Source organism: Lynx canadensis, chromosome C1 (genome assembly GCF_007474595.2).
Source record: "Lynx canadensis isolate LIC74 chromosome C1, mLynCan4.pri.v2, whole genome shotgun sequence".
Lineage (NCBI taxonomy): Eukaryota > Metazoa > Chordata > Mammalia > Carnivora > Felidae > Lynx > Lynx canadensis.
In genome coordinates, this window is record NC_044310.1 from 188,744,594 (window position 1) to 188,765,204 (window position 20,611).

The 20,611-nt window shown below is 38.6% G+C and overlaps 2 protein-coding genes and 1 non-coding gene across 3 annotated transcripts in view; 1 reads left to right on the top strand and 2 right to left on the bottom strand.

The window, feature by feature from the left end:
* NBEAL1 (neurobeachin like 1) overlaps positions 1-7,527 on the top strand; it is a 175,103-nt gene extending 167,576 nt beyond the window's left edge. Inside the window, 1 exon segment of the mRNA XM_032594462.1 lies at positions 394-7,527. Coding sequence (XP_032450353.1) covers positions 394-495 — 102 coding nt within the window. The 3' untranslated portion in view covers positions 496-7,527.
* A 5,328-nt stretch (positions 7,528-12,855) lies between these two features.
* LOC115522535 lies at positions 12,856-12,960 on the bottom strand. Its single transcript, XR_003971439.1, has one exon. It is a non-coding gene; the product is annotated as a U6 spliceosomal RNA (small nuclear RNA).
* Positions 12,961-14,579: 1,619 nt separating this feature from the next.
* LOC115519903 lies at positions 14,580-19,832 on the bottom strand. Its single transcript, XM_032594120.1, is given in 5 exon segments — positions 14,580-17,833; positions 17,835-18,037; positions 18,040-18,526; positions 18,778-18,973; positions 18,975-19,832. Coding segments are annotated over 5 exon segments (4,710 nt in total). The 5' UTR covers positions 19,814-19,832; the 3' UTR covers positions 14,580-14,848.
* Positions 19,833-20,611: the final 779 nt, after the last annotated feature.

The following is a 20,611-nucleotide window of genomic DNA, read 5'->3' on the forward strand; positions in this document are numbered from 1 at the left end:
AATATAAAAGGAGAAAATCCTCAAAATTATGTGTCTTATTAGCTAAAGTAAAATTCAGAAGATTATTTTAATGAACTGTGAAATATATTTCTTTAATTTATAAAGAAAAGGACTGATAATTTGGACAAACTGGGACATTTAATTTTAAAATTTACACATTGGCATTAGACCTTTCTCAGTTGAAAGACAATTGGTATAGAGAAGCCTTTCTTTAATTATTATTAATCAAGAATCATTAAAATGTTAATATGAATGATTCTGCTAACAAAACTTACATTCTTACATTCTGCATCCTACAAAATCAGTGTCTTATATATCAGTCTCACTTCTTTTTTTTCTTTCTTTTTTTCTTAATCACATCTGTTGTTCATTTCTCTGGATTACCTTAAACAGATGCGTTCAGGTCAGCTTTCTCGAAAATTGTGGGGATCTAGCAAGCGGCTCAGCCAGATTTCAGCTGGAGAAACTGAATATAATACTCAAGATTCCAAGTGATTACTATTTCCATCTTCTGTCATGGATAACTGAAACTTGATTTATTGCTTTGTCACTTTAACCACATCTCTCAACTATCTGAATGTTTCAGGGCTTTTATCACTGAAAATCATTTAGGGATTATCAAAATTGAATATGCAATGTGTATAAAGACATAGGTTGTATTATTAGCCACTTTAAAAATTTCTGGTTAATATTAAACCCAGTTGTATTGACTAATTATTGGTCTACACTAAGGTGGATTTGAGAAAATACATTTGAATTAGATTTGTGGTTCATTCCTAAAGATCATTAGATCCATTAAAAAAAAAAATTTCTAAAAAATAAAGAAATACCATATGATTCCTTTATTATTCCAAACAACAAAATTTAAGGTATTTCTAATAAAATAGTACAGATGATGGGACAGTTGAGAGACATGGCTTTTAATATATTCTTTAGTTAATCATTTTCCTATTTACTGACCACCATATTTAAAAATATATCAGTTTATTTATGAAACTCCTGATTGGAGGTAATATTTTAAAGGCATCTGTTGCACACTTAGATTTTCAAAACTCAGTGTAAATTCCAGGTTTTCATGATAAGTTGACTATAAGACTATTGAAACCGGTACATTGGGTCATTCCACTACTGCTAGCATATTATTAATGAGAACTTATTGAAATGTATTATTATATGCTTAAATAATAAAGGTTGAGTAGGAATAAGAGAAGCTGAGATATATTTTGCAGGTGTATTTCATTGGTAGTATAATTAAGGAAAAATGCTGATTATGATTTTGACAGTTGGATCCTTTAAGTAGCATAGTTTATTATCTGCAAAGTTCAAAATTTCTTGGTTTATTCTTTACTAAGCAGATACTGTGTTTCCCCAATAATTAGAAGTGTTAGCAATGATACCCAAATACATTAACATTTTTACCTAGAACTTCCATGTGATTGATACATGAATTAAAAAGATAATGCATCATTAAAGTAGTCACTTAGACATAGTAATTGTTAAAGACACGTTTGTATTTCATGTTATGTATAACTTTTAAGATTATAATTAATTTTATTATACATAGTTAAGTGTTACATTATGTTTTACTGTTCGAAATTTTAAAGTAAAATGCTGATAAATTTATTTTGGAATTCAAAGTGGTTGATAAGCCTAGTGCTTTTATAAGGTCATCCTTTTGAGTTAGGTCAGAGAGCTTTTACAACTACAAGTGTCCTTAATCTGAGATACCACGGGTTTGGGGTAATTTATGAATCCCCTGAAATTGTGTGGAAATTCTGTGTGTTAACTGCAGTTTTTTTTTTCAGGAGTGAGTGAGTGTGTGGCTTTCATAAAGGGGTTTCTGATCAGAAGGGGGAAAAAAGATAATAATAGCTTCTTATAAAATAATATTCCTTTTTATTCCACAAATCATAGATTTCCTTACATCCAATTCTCTTCTCCATGGAATCTTTGAGAACCTTTCCCTCTGCAATTCTTCTTTTGCCCCCAGTATCTATTGCCCTTTTCTTTATAATTCTATGAATGAGTAAAAAATTTATGAGAAGTAAAAGATTCTGTTTAGGGAAGCTTTTTGAATAGATATGATCTGTTCAAGTCAGGACTAATAAAAATTTATAGAAGAATTTTCTTTACAATTATTTAAAATCCTGTTTTATTCAGTGAAAACAAAAACAAAAAACCAAGTTTTAGATAAGTAACACTGAAACAAACTGGTGCAGCAAGTATAAAATAGAGCACATGTAAATGTGAAGCCTTTTTAAGGGTTTCAGGAATTTGTGATGAAAATGTCTCAAATCAGTAAAGATAATTATGATTTATTGAATTTATTGCTTCTATTTATTTCATTTTATTTTTTCTATTACATTTTTTAGAAGGTTTCAAGTCAGCAAAACCAACATGATTGATTTGGAGTATTTTAAATGTTAATTTTAAAAAAACTTTTCTGAATCAAAACTTCGGAAATTTTTCTTTTGCTTACTTATCCATTGACTGTGGTATAGTGTTGCCTTCTTTATTTTTAAGGTTACTTAATAATGGTTTTAGAATTATTTTGGAAAGTTATAAAGAAGTTTAACTGAAATTATTAGGGAAAAATTCCTAAATTTATGATGTTTTAAAATTACCAGGGAAAAATTCCTAAATTTATGGTGTTTTACTTTGCTGCTTTTTAGATTGAAGAACAAAACAAGCAGTATTCATTTTATATCACAAATAGAAGACCCTTTGTTCACAGTAAAATAAATATCCTACCTAGACTAACAATAGATGTTTAGAGCTATGGAATTCTTCCTTATATTACTTTTTCCAAAAAAGTGAAAACCAAAAATGTAGGATTTTGAGGAAAATCTGATAATACTAGCAACAGTCTAAAGGAATGGAAGTTAACTTTATCTATTAAACAAATACAGTAGAACCATTAGTTGAATAATATAAACCTCTTTTAAACAGTGTAGCCCACTGAATTAATTAAAAAAATGACCAGATAAAATCACTGAAAAGATATACTTTGGGGATTCTGGTGTATTTAGATGTTATCCATAGAAACGGTTTCTGCTTATATAATGGGAGAAGTGAACAACAGTGTGATGAAAATGGAATAACAAGTAGACATTTCAGTTGATAAATACAGTATCTCAACTTGGCTGCTATGAAGTTTGTTGTCTAAAGAAACTTTCATCTGCTTTTGTTTCTTGACACTGGTAATAATGATGGAAATAAAAATCTCAGCATCCTGTGATAGGAAGAGATTTATACTAAAATAATGATTTTACTTTTAGAAAGTGAGATTTAAAATATTAAAGCATATAATACCTGTGTTCATTTAGAAAATAAAGCAAACTTTCAACTCTCCAATCAGTATTCTGTCATTACTTAGATAAAATTGGAGGAGAGAAGGAAAAATAGATCAGGGCATGGGAATTAGAAAAGTATATAAAAATAAAGCTTGTCCAGTTGGTTTAAAATCTTTTTAAGCCTAGGAAGCTTGTGTCAGCTGTTATTAAGTGTCTATCTATTAACTTCCATTAGGTCACAGTGGTTTTTTTTTTAGGTCACAGCCTTTTGTCAGAGAGAAAAATGCCAGATATTCATGTGTCATCAGCAAGAAACATCAGTGAGGCTTCCTTTTTTTCTGTTAGGCATACAACAATTATCCTTAAGAGACTGGTATTGAAAGTTACTTTTACATTTCTGAAGCAATAAGTGTACCCTCATAATTAATTAGAATTCAGATTTGAAAGTTAAATCTTAAGCTAAGATTTTTTTTTATATTTTACTTGAATAGGAGTAAGCAGAGAAAATTTTAACTTGAATACCAGATTTTTATTTAATGATGATCGACACATGGCCTTTGTCCTGAAGTGTATTTTATATTGTGACTAAAGAAATCACTCATGAAAATCTTCTAGTTAAATTTAAAGAGGTTAACTCCTTTTGTATATTTACTTTCACGAAATGAGTAGCATTGTCTTTATCACCTTTCCAATGAAAAGATGCAAGTACATGGACTATATTAAACATAAATATTAGATAATATGTACTATCATAGGGTATGTGTACGAGTGAGTGAAGGTTGGTCTCTTCAAATACATCAGTAAGTTTGTCTTCCATTAATTCTTAAACCTGTCTGTAGGATGTAATTTTTGATATAAGAAATGAAATAAATTATTTTTCTTTTCTAAATCTAATCCTTTGTTTTCCTCTATCAGCCAGACTCCTAGCTTGTCCTAATTTACTGTTCCTTTCATCCACTGACTCTGTTCTTTCCCAGTAAGTAGCCAATCTTAAATATTTATCACTCTCAACAAATATCCACTCTCAGTATTCTTTTTTGCCTAATTCGTTTATCGTATGTACCCAGCATTTGCTTTGCTTTAAATTTGATCCCATCCAGAACATTGTTCTGAAGAGTTTTTCTGTATCAGAGTCCTGGTGGTGCTTTTTCTGATGACATTGTTGCAACAACAGTACAGTGTTACCAGTCATCATTTCAATATTGTTAAAATGTTGACCACAACTTTAGTTCTTTAATTTGAATCCAGCATTTTCTAAGCCAGTGTTTCTTCATTGAGATTGTAGATCAGACTTGTCCATGAAGATAGATAGATAGATACATAGATACATAGATAGACACACACACACACACACACACACACACACACACACACACACACACACAGAAGTTTAGGCACTGTTCTGGACTTTCTGAATCTCTTGGTACAAAAAAAAATTATCCCAGAATTTATATGTTGTCTTAAAATATTTTCTGCTGTAGAAATTATATCCATCCATTTTTAGGAATCATTGCATATTCACAGGCTTATATGAAACTAGGTTTAATCTTTGTCCTTGGAAACATTTTGTCTAAAATTTGCTTGGAATGGCTTTCCTATCTTCATTTTGCTTGCCACCACAACAACCAAATTTCCTTTTCAGTTGCATCATTCTTATAATTTTCTTCAAACCTGTCATATTTGAATATTCTAACTAATAGTGGTTCCAACAAAAAAGATATGCTGTTTGCTTATATTAGTTCCTAGTGACTGTTAGTGAATATTTTTGCATATTTGAATTTGGTAACATTTTGAAGTATCAATAAAAAGCATGATTTACAAAATGCTAGGTTTAAAAATACAATTGGATCTCTTATAGCCTTAAAGGAAATGATATAATTTTTCTAATTAAAAAGCATTGGGTATATATATTCCCTAAGTACTTCTGATGACTTTATGGAAATAATCTTTAATTTTTTTCATATAAAAAGTCCTAGTATTTCAGAAAATAAAAGCATTGACATTTAAGATATTTAGGCATATATTGGAAACAATGCAATTTTCTACATTAAAAATATAAGGCCATCCTAGATATAGGAGTTACATGATTTTCTTCAGGATAAGAACCTGTGTAAAAGTGGCTATATTATACATTTTTTGGTTAGATTGTATAAATCATCAGACATATCTTAGGTTATCTCACTGATATTTGTTACATGTGGGTGATTTCTAAACAGGATTTGGACCTATGAAGCAAATGGCTGTAGTAAAAAATAAAAGGACAGAAATCAACTGCGTTTACTTTTGTCTTAATGCCTATAATCTTAAGAACTGAAAATTCAAAGGAACAAGTAGAAAGTTACTAATCTAACATTTGTTTTCTGTGGTATAGTTTTAATGTTTCCTTGGAAACTTACTTTGTAAATATTACCATAATAACACAACAGCACAGTTCTGTCATTGAAAGAATTACCCATTCAGTTTTCAAAGTTGACTATTAATGGAGTTTGGGGTGTGTTTGTGTGTGTGTTTTCACTTATAATATAATGGCTGTCACATTATTTAAAATTTATAACTATTTTTGAACATACAAAATGATTATCTCCTTATTCCAATGTAGCATTGTAATTTGAGAACAAAAAACAAGTTAGGATTTAGGTAGGGTTGAAAAATAAAATTATATTTTATTGTTTTAAATAAAAACTTTAAAAGTCTTATTCCAAGTGGACGTTTTAAAATTTTATTTTGGCAATAATATCTTTCAACTTAATATGTATTAAAACCAGAGGTTCTCTGATAGCCAGTGTATTAACTAGGTAATATTAAAATGCTATTTTTTATGTTCCTTCCCTTGGAACTATTTCCCACACCATCCAAGCAATGTGTTTTAAGACTTAGGGGGCTCAACCTACAAATTCAACATATGCACATCTTGCATTTTGAAGGAAAAGAACTTATCTGTGATGGCCGCCATTTTGCTCTTCAGAATGCTAAAATTATATTAATCAATAAATACTTCAGAAAATGGTTCTGGTAAGGAGATACCAGTTGTCACACTTAACTGAAAAAATTCAGCCTCTTAAATTCTTATATAGGGATTAAAGAGAATAACTATTTCTTCCTCTGGGGTTTTGATTGCTTTTTTAAATATTTATAATAGTGTCTACCTTTTTCCAAAATTATGGCATATTACAGCAAAGATCTTACTATCAAAGATCTTTCACATTTTAGACTTTTTCGTCCGTATTCTGCATTTTACTGTTTTCTGTGATTCAGAAATACTATCACCAAAAATATCTTCGGATACTGTTTATTTTATAGTTATCTTTATGTAAGAAAAACTGTTACAAAACTGTATGGCTGCTCTGTTGTCTTCAGAAACTCTTAAGGAGTATGGCTTTCTTTTCCCCAGTTGTACGCTTTTTATATAGTTGGAGTAAAACAATTAGCAAAAAGTAAGCAGAGATCTAGCTAGACCGTCCTTTTCTATCAGATGCTTTGCTACAGAAATGAATCGATTAAGACAGAAAACTATCAAACATATATGTTTGTCTCTTATGTCAGTTTTTCTGGGACCCAGATTAAACAGGAATATTTCAGTGTTATCACAGATGGTGACAGTGACTTGAATGCATATATATGCACATAAAGGAGGATAGCTGAAAATTCGGAATTACTTGTTATAAAAAAAAACACTTGCAAATCGTGCTGCTACTTAAATATTTAAGGAATTCAGAAAGTTGTGTAGTTATCATAAAATGGTCCTTCTCATTTATATTACTGGAATTGACCATGAGAAAGAATATCAAGCCTTATTTATATCTAATTATTGACTGCAAACTGTGACTCAATATTTGTATGCCAAAAAAAGTGGTCTTAAAGTTGAGAAAATTTTAGATTTAATAAAAATGTGTAAATTTTGATTAGTCTTCTCATTAAAATGAAGTTACTGTTAATTTGGTGCAATACATTCTTTCCTGCCTCATCCTTTTAAGATTAAATATATAAGTTGTATATTTTATTTTGTTACATTGAGTGCTGTTTTAAATTTTTCAGTGTGTATATATGAGCTAATATTTGTTTCTGTATAGCATGATTGAAGATAATTGAGAATTTTGCACTTTTTTTAGTCCTTTGGAAATTTGTATTCTAACAGCTTTTAAGAATCTACATTTATTTTGTACATAATACATTAGCTTTGTGTATTAAATGGGTTTAAATTAAATAAAAAAATGATGTTACTTTCTTCAGTTTATCTGCAATTGTCACTTCATGGTCTGATTAGAACTTAGCCATGGCTAAATTATTTGGGCAAGGGATTGAATACAGTTTTTGTTAAGCAGTAATCACTGCTTCTTTCGTTGAGAATCTCTTCTGTAGTCCTATGTGTACAAGATAAATATTATGTTAATTGACCAGTTTTTGTCATACATAAAACAGATATTAAGCCTTTGGTTATAAATCTCCCTAGAAACATAGTTACATTTTCCTCCCTCGGTTAATGATCGTAAGAGATTTCCATTTGTAGTTAAATAATACATTGAGCTGAGTTTTTTAAAACTTTTATTTCCTTTCATATAATTAAAATCTTTTATTCATCAACTTTTGACAGTCTAAATGTTGACCTAATTCTCCTGTGTTTGTTAGGGTTAATAAAATTTAATCCATAATAAAACAGAATTCTAAGCTCTGTTCTAGTACTTTTTTAGTAGTTTAAGGTTTTTAGTACTTTTGTTTCTAGATCTAGAGTAATGACACAACAGAAATGAACATTAACCTTTTTGTAGCCTAATACCATCTTTGCATCATACTACACTTTTAGTCACAGGACAAAGCCGTGTTATTTAAAGGCTTAATTAAGGCTGCCTTGGGACACCTGGGCCGCTCAGTCCATTGAGTCCAACTTCGGCTCAGGTCATGATCTCCCGGTTTGTGGGTTCAAGCCCCACCTCTGGCTATTTGCTGACACCTTGAAGCCTGGAGCCTGCTTCAGATTCTGTGTCTCCCTCTGTCTCTGTCCCCTCCCCTGTTCATGCTCTCTCTCTCTCAAAAATAAATAAACATTAAAAAAAATAATAAGACTGCCTTGCTTCTCTGAAATCAGTCAATAATGCCATACCAAGCATCAAACAAATGTATTTATTTTATGCAATTATACTGGAGTTATATTTTCTCACCATGTATCATTCATTTGATGAGAAATTAAACCATTTTTGAAACCTTTTATTATGAAAATTTTTTACTACTTTTTTCACTACTAAACATATTAGAATAATTTTGACAGTCTATTCAATACTTGTAAAACTCTTTACCTCACAGTATGTTTGGTGCATTTTCTAAAGTTGTGTCAGGGGCACCTAGCTGGCTCAGTTGGTTAAGCATCTGACTTCGGCTCAGGTCATGATCTCATGGTTCATGGGGTCAAGCCCTGTGTCAGGCTCTTTGCTGACAGCTCTGAGCCTGGAGGCTGCTTCGGATTCTGGGTCTCCCTATCTCTCATTCAAAAATGAATAAACATTTTAAAATTAAAAACAACAACAACAACAACAACAATAGAAAGTGTCCCTTCAAAAGTGGTTCAATTGTAACTTTGCAGAAATTGGAGAGTGAGAGGAAGGCCTCAAAAAATTTGTGAATTAGCATTTTTCATGATCTAGTGATAGAAACTTCTTTTTGAAAGTTAAGTGCCTTCTTACAGTATTCAACTTTAACTTATGTCCCAAATCATTTAACAAATCATGGATTCTCAAGCGTGCCTGGGTGGCTCAGTCAGTTAAGTGTCTGACTCTTGACTTCAGCTCAGGTCATGATCTGACAGTTTGTGGGTTTGAGCCCTGCATTGGGCTCTGTGCGGACAGTGTGGAGCCTGCTTGGGATTCTCTCTCTCTCTTCCCCTCCCCTGTTGGCACATTCTCTGTCAGAATAAATTTTCAAAAAATCATGGATTCTCAGAAGAAAATAGTGTGCCAAGTCATTCCTATGCATATGGCATGATGATTAAAGAGAAGTAAAGATGGGTTTAATTATTTAACCTAGAACAATAGTTGCAGAATCCTATTTAAGCATCTTTGGTCAGAATACTTCAAGCAACATCACAGAGGCATTTACATATGGGAAGACACATAAGAATGTGTTTAATGAGAACTTGAACAGTGTCAAACAGGTTGAAAATGGACATTGACAGCTTAAAAACGATCAGATTTTACATCTGAAAGTGAATATGTGGATCATCAGGAACTTTTATTTGAGAAGACAATCTAAATTTTCATTAAAACCCAAAATCATTTTGAGAGGTTGTGTTATATGCAAATATTTTTGTTTTCCCATACTGACTAAATGAATAGAATATTAACTAACAGTCTTATTAATTAGAGCCATAGTCACATGGGGAGATTTATCCAGGTACAGGCTTTCTCCAGATGGTGTTACCGTGATGAACTTGTGATGGTTTGGGAATTGGCGCTATCACTATCCTAAAGAAAATCAAACTTGGGAATGCTAATTGACACAAGTTCACAAGAGTGACCTATATAAGTTACAGTGCAAATTCACTAATTTATAATGCAGTGTTTTCTAGTGGTTTCCTTCCTAAGACAACCTCATTTTTTTTTTATTTTTGAGAGAAAGATTGTGCGCCCAAGTGGTGGAGGGACAGAGAGAGGACTCAGAGGATCCCAAGCAGGCTTTGCAGCAATAGCAGTCAGCCCAATGAGGGGCTCGAACTCACAAGCCTTGAGATCATGACCCGAGCTGAAGTCGGATGCTCAACTAACTGAGCCACCCAGGCATCCCAAGACAACCCTCATTCTTTAATTTCTCACAGTTGTCTTACATACTGTTAACAGATCCTAATGTACTAAGGTCACTACTATTTTTTTAAGTATATTGAAATGGGAAATTTTGATCTACCCATCAATATTGGTCAAGATTCTCAGATATTATCATATGTCTTTAATAGAATGGGATCCAGTGAAAGAGCTCAGGTCTGGAACAAAAGATCTGGCTTCAATTTACACTTCTCCTATAAAGTACCTCTATGACTTAGAGTAAGACACTTAAACCTATCTGGTTTTAGTTATTTCATGTGTAAAATAGAGTGTTAATGATGTTTAGGGATCAAATGAAATAACATTAAAGGATCAGAGGTAAGAAACACACTATTAGAGGGCACCGGGCTGGCTCAGTTGGAAGAGCTTGTAACTCATGGTCTTTGGGTCATGAGTTTGAGCCCCATATTTGGGTGTAGATATTACTAAAAAAGTAAATTTAAAAAAAAATCAGAACAAGAAAATAAGGGATCATTGACTGCCCTGTGAGTGTAAATTTTAAGTCCAGCACATCATTAATCAGAGCAGACACAGGCAATCATCTGAAGGATGTGTGATGAGATGTAGTAGGATGCTTGTTAGGTAAGCTGTGATTCATAAGATCATAAACCAAGAAATTTTTTAAAAAGAAATACACTGTTGTAATACATAATTTTAATTTCACTTTAATGAAAGTAGGCCAAATGACATACTGGTTGTAGGGATCCAGATTATTGTGCTACATATGTTAAAGTGTTAGGTAACAAGTATGGAATTCTTCATAAAAACGTACCAAAAGATTAATAATAAGTTATACACTATTAAGGGAATATATGATACATACAATGTTACGGCAACACAGACTAAAATAAAATAAAGAGACAAATCTTATTCAAGGAGATCAGTTGCTTAGATAGTCTGACACAAAAGAGAAATTACTTCCTTGGCAAGGAGTAACCTTTTAGTAAGAGAGGCGAAGTAAGTTTCTTTGAAGTGAATAGCTAATACCCTGAATCTACTTACTATAAAATAGTACTTAACTGATAGATATTCTTTAAGTTGTGTCATTTTATTTAAAGGTCATTATACTACATTCCTGTTGGTGCTATAACAAATTGGCACAAATTTAGTGGTTTAAAACAACATAAATTCACTTTTAAGTTAGAAATCAGTTTCAGTGATTCAGTTCAGTTTCTGTTTCTGACTTTTCTTGTGTCCTTCCTATTAGGACTGTTGTGATTATGTTGAGCCCACATGAATAATCCAACTTGATCTTTCCATTTCAAGAGTTTTAGTTTAATCACCTCTGCAAAGTGTATTTTACCATGTAAAATAACATTTACAAATTCCAGAGATTAGGATGTGGACATATTTGGGTGCCATTATTCAGCCTGATACACTAATGAATGTGAAAAATAGTACATAGCAGTTATGCATTCTTTTCTTTTTTGCTACCTGAGCCAAATTATTCCCTACTGTCTGAACAAAGAAAATTTCTCCAATTGAAAAGAATTTAAAAATTATCCTGTATATGTATTATGCCTCAATAAACTTGAAAAAAAATTTTTTTTAATTTTTATTTTTTGAGAGAGAGAGAGAGTATGAGCAGGGGAGGGGCAGAGAAAGAGGGAGACAGAATCCGAAGCAGGTTCCAGGCTCTGAGCTGTCGGCACAGAGCCTGACGTGGGCCTGAACCCACGAACCTTGAGATCATGACCTGAACTGAAGTCAGACGCTTAACCGACTGAGCCACCCAGGTGCCCCTGAAAAGATTATATTTAAAAAAATCTATCCAAGAAATACTATGACCCAAGATAAGCTAATTTGGCATTACTTCCAGGAAAACACTGCCAGGAAAAAAAGATGTGAAATCTTGATTATAAAAACAGAGATACTGCTGAAATGAAAAATTAACTTTATAAAACAAATAATTTCTGAATTATGTGTCTATATTTTATTTTTTATCCAAACACACTAGACCATTCTAGAATACCTAGGCATGTGCAATAACTAAGTTCACCTATCTTTGTTAGTTTATTGACTTTCAATCATAAAAACCATAGTTTACACATATTTTAAATTTGGCATTATGAAGGTATAATTTTAGGGCAGAAAGATAGAATATCACTTATGTAACAGTTTGTTAACTTCCTTTGTGAGTTCTAAAGTATTTTGACATGTCAACAAAATCCATACCAACATTCCCATCTCCCTAAATCTGTAGATTTCTTTCCCCTACAGCAGGGACCCACAAGCTTTTTCTGTTAAAGGACCAGATAATATTTTAGGCTTTGAGAGCCATGTGGTCTCTATCACAACTATTCAGTTCTGCCATTGTGGCATGAAAGCAGCCATAGACAATACACAAATAAATGAGCATAGCTGTCTTCCCATAAAACTTTATTTACAAAAGCAGATGGGGCCCCAATTCCTTAGTTTGCTGACTCCCTGCCAGGAAATATCTGGCATCTCAACTTGAATGACTGTTGGCCAGTATTCAATCCAGGCTTCAGTTAACCAAGCACATTCAGATCCAATATCAGGTGCTCAATGTAACACTAAAATCTCAAATCCTGAATGAATGAAACCATATAAATATACTTGCCCTTCCTAGCCTTTATATTTTATTCTTTTTAAACAGACATGCCTAGAATCCACCTATGTTCTCTCTGACACAAATTAACAAGGCCTTACTGTTTGTTTGATGTAGTGTTCTGCTCCAGGTTCAGACAAAAGGGGGTGCATTGTGTGTACAGAATTTTATTTTTATTATTTTTTAAAATATGCAACACTTCATGAATTTGCATGTCATCCTTGCTTAAGGGCCATGCTAATCTTCTCTAGCATTCCAATTTTAGTATATGTGCTGCTGAAGTGAGCACTGTGTGTAGAGAATTTTGAAGCAATAATAAACCAACTAAATGTCTTCTTTTTATTATCACCATGTGCTGGAAATCATAAAAATGTCAGTAATAAATTCCTCCATTCTGCTGGGGGTGCTCCACCACTAGCCTCTTTTTGTTGAAATGCCACTGTTAGGTTATTTCCTCTAGGAACTGATTAGGCATTTCTCTTTGTGGGCCATGAGGAGTTTAACTCTCTCTATAAGCCTGGAGATAATGAGGGGATATGGGAGTTCCTCCGGATAAAAGGCAATCTCTTGTGATGTAACTGACCCATGTAATGCCCGAGGTCGCGAAACCCCCCCACAAGAGACCACCAGAGTCGTAAGTCAAAGCCAAGCGGCAAGGGTCGTTTACTGCAGGTTCGAACCTGGACCTCTGCGCACTCGTCGCCAGTGACGAGTAGAGGCCTCGATCAGGGTTGGTACAGCGTTTTTATAGACAGAGACAAATAGCACAGGGGAGGTTTCAAATTATGAGGGGCCTGATTAGTTGGTTTTAAAGTAAGGACATTTGTTGTTCTCTGATTGGGCGTCCTTTGTCTGTTCTTTGGCGGGAAGGCTTTGTCCGTTACTTGTGGCAGGAGGAAAAGGGGGAAGGGGGAAGGGGGTAGGGGAGGAATGTGTTAAGCAAGCAGGTTTACAGAAGCGAGAAATGCCGGTTAGTTCATGTACAATCACTTATTCTATTACATACCAGACTACATTTAGGAAGTTTCACAACTTACTCTATTACATAGCGAGTTACATTCAGGAAAGGCCTCACAATGCTCGTAGCAAACAGCAAGCAAAACAGACTTCTCAGCAATTGTATTTTTTATCAAAGATCCATAATAAGCAGAAAAGAGAACTTAGCTTTAAACTAAGGCAGGGCTGTCATTTGGATTTAAAGCTGTTCTTTTCATTCCCCCCTTTTTCTTGTGCCTAAAGAGCCAATCTTGGATCTTCAATTTTCTATTTGTAATGTCTCGAGCGGTTGGTACTGAGTTCGTAAGACCATTAATTGTATAGCATTGAACCTGTCTTGGACAAAATTAATAATTTTGTTTATGATGTAGGGGCCTAATGTGAGAGCGAGAAGTAGAATGGCCAGAGGCCCGAGTAAAGCGGAGAGCAGGGTAGTTAACCAAGGGGACGTGTTGAACCAGGATTCAAACCACCCTTATTTGTGGACCTCGGGGTAGTATTAGGCTTACTTGTGGGCCATACTGACTGGTTTGGCCCTGTTAGTGTTGGTGAAGCTTTGGGTTTTATTTTTAATCTTATCTGAATAACAGTTGCAAAGTAAGGTGGTCCCCGATACAGGTAAATTCCCCAATTTAGTCCTGTAATCCATCTTGTCTCCTTTTTTCCGTCCTCTAGGAATTTGATACGAATAAGGTTACAGGCACGGGTTTGCTTGGGACAGGGGCTGGCAAATTTCATGTCAATATAATGGGGTTTTACCTCCCATTTCCAGCTTCCATCATTGGTAGTAACACAACTCCAAGCCTTACAGTAGAGGGATTCGATTCCTCCACAGGTTTTTTTCATTGCTCCTGTTCTGAACCCAGGACATGCATAAAACCCACCAGACCTTATGCGCTTTTTTTCATTTTCTGGGGTTCCGGTCCATGACGGATTAGGACGCTGGCGGCTTCCGTTGGGGGGAAGTACCCCCATGGTTACAGCTACGTCCTCTAGGTTAAAATATAGATCAGGCCACCAGGCATTTAGGGGAGTATCGTCTGCTGTGGTAGTATTATAGACTTCCTGGGTTTCCAAATTAGAAACCTCCCAAGTTAAAGTATAGGGTATATGGGGGTTGCTCGCAATACTTATCAGTCCGTAGGAGGTGAGCAGGAGCACGCTAATGAGTGTTCCTTCGATCATTGTGGGTCCGGAGCTGCTGCAACAGTCTTGATATGGGACACCCAGGCCTTTGGTCTCAGCCGGTTTTCGGGGTCAGGTTTTCCACGCAGAGTCAATTTTAAAGGATGGGTCTTACTCTGGTCAACCGTCCAGGCGGTGTTGGCTTCCGGCACGAAGTCTTCTCGAACCGCAAAGGGATCAGCTGGTCGGGCGTGGGTGTAATGGATCCAGGTAGCAATCCCGTCGACTTTGACAGCAGTGGGTGTGGTTAGGATCACAATGTAGGGTCCCTTCCACCGTGGTTGGAGGGTCTCTTGCTTGTGTCTCCGCACGTATACCCAATCTCCGGGTCGGTAGTGATGCGGCTCAGGAGGGGGCCCGTTCTCATAAATGGCTCTCAATCTGGGCCAAACTTCCTGGTGGGTGTGCTGGAGTTCCCTCAGGGAAATAAGAAGTTTATGATCATCAAATTCAGTTAACACATTAGACTGTAGGTTGGGAATTATAGGGGGGGGCACTCCATACATGATTTCAAAGGGGGTTAATCCCAGTTTGTAAGGGGAGTTCCGCACCCTGAACAGAGCGTAGGGGAGTAAGACTACCCAGTTAGCGCCAGTCTCCATGGTCAATTTAGTTAAGGTCTCTTTTAGAGTTCTATTCATTCTTTCTACCTGTCCTGAGCTTTGGGGTCTATATGCACAATGTAGTTTCCAATCAGCCCCAATAAACTGCGCTATCCCTTGTATTACCTTTGAAATGAATGCTGGTCCGTTGTCTGATCCTATTAGGGTAGGGAATCCGTACCTGGGCATGATGTCTTCCAACATTTTCTTTGCTACTACCTGCGCAGTCTCATGCTTGGTGGGGAAGGCCTCTGTCCATCCTGAAAAGGTATCTATAAACACTAACAAATATTTATATCCATATTTTCCAGGCTTTACCTCGGTGAAGTCTACTTCCCAATAGGCTCCCGGCCTGGTTCCGCGGGTTCTGGAGCCAGGGTTTTTCCCGTGGTTGGTGGTGTTAGTTAGTTGGCAAGCTTTACAGCTAGTAACTATCTGCTCAATTTTTGTCCTGGAGTCTTTAATGGTGATTCTAGCATGCCTTATTAAGTCTTGCATTTTTCTTGTGCCCATATGAGTGGCTCGGTGCATCTTGGATAAGACTTTATTTCCCATTTCTTCTGGGAGAATTATGCTACAGTCTGCTGCCCTCCACCATCCGTTAAGGCACTGAGTTAAAGGTAATTTTTGGATCCAGTTTGGGTCTTCTTTAGTGTAGGCGGGATTTTCTGATAAACTAGCTGAACCGGGGTCTGGTAGGGTGGTCATTAAAGCACAGTCCACCTGTAAGGCTGCCTCTCGGGCCACCTGGTCAGCCAAATTATTTCCTCTGGCCACCGGTGTGATCGGTTTTTGGTGGCCTAGGCAATGTATGATGGCTAGTCGTTTAGGCAGCCAGAGTGCCTTTAAAAGAGCCAATATTTCTTCTTTGTTTTTGATAGTTTTCCCCTCTGCAGTTAACAGTCCTCTCTCTCTGTATATAGCTCCATGTATGTGGGCCGTAGCAAAAGCATATCTGCTATCGGTATACACGTTTAGTCTCTTGTCTTTTCCCAAAGTCAGTGCCTTGGTTAAGGCCACAAGTTCAGCCCGTTGGGCAGAGGTGCCAGCTGGCAAAGGCTCTGCCCAAACAGTCTCAGTTTCAGTTGTGACTGCTGCCCCCACGTACCTTTGACCCTGATGTACAAAGCTGCTGCTGTCAGTGAACCAGGTAACCTTGGCGTCTGGTAGAGGGTGATCCTGTAAATCTTCCCGAACTCCATGAACCTGTGCCAATATCTCAGCGCAGTCATGGAGGGGGGTATCTAAGTCTGGGTCTGGTAACAGGGAGGCAGGGTTTAGTGTTCGGGGGGGAGCATAAATGATTCTGAGGGGATTTAATAATAGTCCCTGGTAGTGAACCAGTCGGGCGTTACTTATCCATCAGTCAGGAAATTGTTTGAGGACTCCCTCGATGGCATGAGGGGTTGTAACATGTAACTCTTGTCCCATAGTTAACTTATCAGCATCCTTTACCATTAGAGCTGTAGCAGCGATCATATGGAGGCAAGGGGGCCAGCCAGCCACTACTGGGTCTAGTCTTTTTGAAAGATAGGCAATGGGCCTGGGCCATGGACCGAGGAGTTGCGTCAGCACTGCTTTGGCTACCCCCTTATTTTCATCTACGAAGAGATGAAAGGGTTTGGAGACATCGGGGAGCCCTAAGGCTGGCGCCGACAACAGGGCGAGTTTAATTTGCTGGAAAGCCTGCTCAGTTTTCTCTGTCCACCCAAAGGGCGCCTGTTCTCGGGTGACCAGGTAAAGAGGCTTAGCCATCTCGGCGAACCGAGGTATCCACAAGCGGCAGAACCCGGCCGATCCCTGGAATTCTCTTACCTGCTTTCGCGTTGTGGGTCGGGGGATGCGGAGGACGGTTTCCTTCCGTGCATCAGTGAGCCATCGTTGGCCTTCTCTTAACAGATACCCCAAGTAGGTTACCTCGGATCTGCAAATTTGGGCTTTCTTTGCTGAAGCCCGGTACTCCAGGGCACCAAGTGTCCGGAGGAGGTTCCTGGTGCCTTGCAAGCAAGCTTCGGCAGTTTCAGCGGCGATTAAAAGATCGTTGACGTACTGCAAGAGAGTCACTTCGGGGTTTTGATTCCGGTACTCACCCAGATCCTCGTGAAGTGCCTCATTGAACAAGGTGGGTGAGTTTTTAAATCCTTGGGGGAGCTGGGTCCAGGTGAGTTGCCCATTTATGCCCCTCTCAGGGTCGGACCACTCGAAGGCGAAGAGCTCTTGGCTTTTGGGGGCCAGAGGCAGGCTGAAAAAAGCATCTTTCAAATCAAGGACAGTATACCATTGTCTTTCTGGGCTGAGGGCACTTAGGAGGGTATAGGGGTTGGGTACTGTTGGGTGTATGTCCATGACTCGGCGGTTAACTTCTCTCAGATCTTGTACTGACTGGACGGTAGTCCGCACCGTTAGGTTTTCGTACAGGCAGCAGGGGGGTGTTCCAGGCTGAATGGCAGGGACGCAAGATGCCTAAGTCTAGGAGGCGACGGATATGTGGCGTGATGCCATTTCTGGCCTCCATTGACATTGGGTATTGTCAGACCCAAACTGGATCTGCCCCCGGTTTCAGCTCTATGAATAGAGCCGGTGATGTTTAGCCAACCCCATACCCCCGGTTTCAGCCCATGCTTCTGGAAACTGCTGGAGCCAGGTCTCTATGTTTTGACTTTGTGAGGGTGGCTCCTGATAGAGTCGATATTCATCTTCTAATCTTAGAGTAAGTATGGTCATGGGTTGGTTGTGAGGGCCAGTCACTTGGGGGCCCCCTGGCGTAAAATGAATCTGGGCCCCCATTTTAGTGAGCAAGTCTCTTCCTAATAAGGGGCAGGGGCTGTCGGGGATGACTAGGAAGGAATGGGTGACCTTTCCATTTCCTAGGTCCATAGTCCTCTGGGTGGTCCAGGGATATTTTTTTATTCCGGTAGCCCCTTGGACCCAGGAAGATTTTTCAGAAATTTTTCCATGGGGTCTGATCAAGACCGAATGTTGTGCCCCTGTGTCGATTAGGAATTGAACTGGGTTCCCCTCCACTTGTAGCGTTACCCTAGGTTCGGGGAGGGGATCCGAACCCCGTCCCCCCTATTCCACATCTTTTTTTTTTTTTAATTTTTTTTTTTCCAAAGTTTATTTATTTTTGGGACAGAGAGAGACAGAGCATGAACGGGGGAGGGGCAGAGAGAGAGGGAGACACAGAATCGGAAACAGGCTCACAGGCTCTGAGCCATCAGCCCAGAGCCCGACGCGGGGCTCAAACTCACGGACCGCGAGATCGTGACCTGGCTGAAGTCGGACGCTTAACCGACTGCGCCACCCAGGCGCCCCTCCCCCTATTCCACATCTTGAGTGAAGAGGGCGGGTGTGGTTTTTGGCTGCCACGGTTTTTGATTATGACGTGGCTTTTTCTTTTTAGGGCATTCTCGGGCCCAATGGCCTTTTTCTTTGCAATAGGCACATTGGTCTTTATCCAGGGGCTTTTGGACGACAGCGGCCAGGACTTTGGTCATTTTTTTCGGTAGCTTTAAGTTGCCTGTCCTCTGGAGTCTCTCTATTATTATAGACACACTGGGCAATGTGGAGTAAGTCCTGAATCTGTTTTCCCTCCAGGTCCTCTAGTTTCTGGAGTTTCTTTTTAATATCAGTGGCTGCCTGATTTACAAAGGCCATTACAACAGTAGCATGATTTTCAGGGGCCTCGGGGTTCATGGGGGTATACTGTCTGAAGGTTTCCATTAATCTTTCTAAATAAGCGGCAGGGCTCTCTGTCTTACCTTGTATTACTGAATACACTTTTGCCAAATTAGTGGGCTTGCGTGCAGCAGCCCGGAGACCCGCCATTAGAGTCTGGCGATAAATGCGTAGCCGTCCCCTACCTTCTGCCGTGTTGTAGTCCCAGCCATCCTGTGGGGGTCGGGTCAAGGGAAAAGCTGTATTAATGAGATCAAGGTTAGCAGTGGGTTGGCCGTCATCTCCAGGAACCAGCTTTCTTGCTTCCAATTGAATTCTTTCTCGCTCCTCAGTGGTGAACAGGATTCGGAGGAGTTGCTGACAATCATCCCAGTTGGGTTGGTGGGTGAACATAACGCTGTCCAGGAGAGCTATTAAATCTTTAGGGTTATCAGAAAATCGGGCATTCTGGGTTTTCCAGTTATATAGGTCACTGGTGGAGAAGGGCCAGTATTGAAGCCGGGGGTTCCCCATATCATCGGGAGGCCCTATTTCCCGTAAGAGTAGAGCTACGGTGGAGTCAGGAAGGCGGAGTCCTGGCTCATGTGGGGCCCGCCTACGGGTACGTCCAGCCGGCCCTTGGATTTCGCCCCCACTAGGCATGGGCGCGGGTTGAGCCTCCCTATTTTCTAGTTCTTCCATTGGCTGGGCTACGGGAGGCTCTGCCGGCGCGGGAGGAATGGGGTGGGAGGAATGGGGTCGGGAGCAGGGATGGGGGCAGCTTGAGGAATAAGGGGGGGAATCTGGTAAGGGGGAGGGTCAAGGGAAAGTGAATCTTGGCTGTCGGGGAGAACAGGGGGTGCATTCGGAGTTTGTGGCTTGGGAGGGTTGGTAGGTTTAGCCGCTAGAATTTTGCATGGCCCTGTTGTTAAGAAAGAGGCCATCCAGGGAGGTGGGTTTTCTATTAAATCTTGCCACACCAGAATATAGGGAATCTGATCCGAGTGACCTTCTTTCCCTGGTAGGAAAATTTTTGATTTTACTTTAAGGACCACAGGGAGGCAGAAGGTTCCCTCTGTAGGCCAATTGACCCCACAGGTGGGCCATTCAGAGCGGCAATAGGTGATCAACTTCCTTTTGCGATTGTCTAGGCTTAAGCTGTGTCCTCTAGCTCTTACATCTTTGAAATTGGTGAGGAGGAGGGAGAGAGGGGTGCTCTGCGTTTGGCCCATGTTATGATTCTGAGGAAGAGGAGAAGAGAAGGGGGCGCGGGCAGCACGGACGCGGGGGGGGGGGGGGCCGCTGGCCAGGGGGCGGCACGGAGGGGGCCCTGAAGCGGCTGAAATTAGCGGTGGAGGAGTTCGCACAGCGACCTCCGAGGGTGAGACCCCCAGCGGCCTGGCTGGGCCCCAGGCGGAGGGGCGGGAGGGAAAGCCGCAGGGAGCTGAGCAAGGAGGAGAGAGGAACAAAGGATGAAATAATTAATTCTGATCAGCCGAG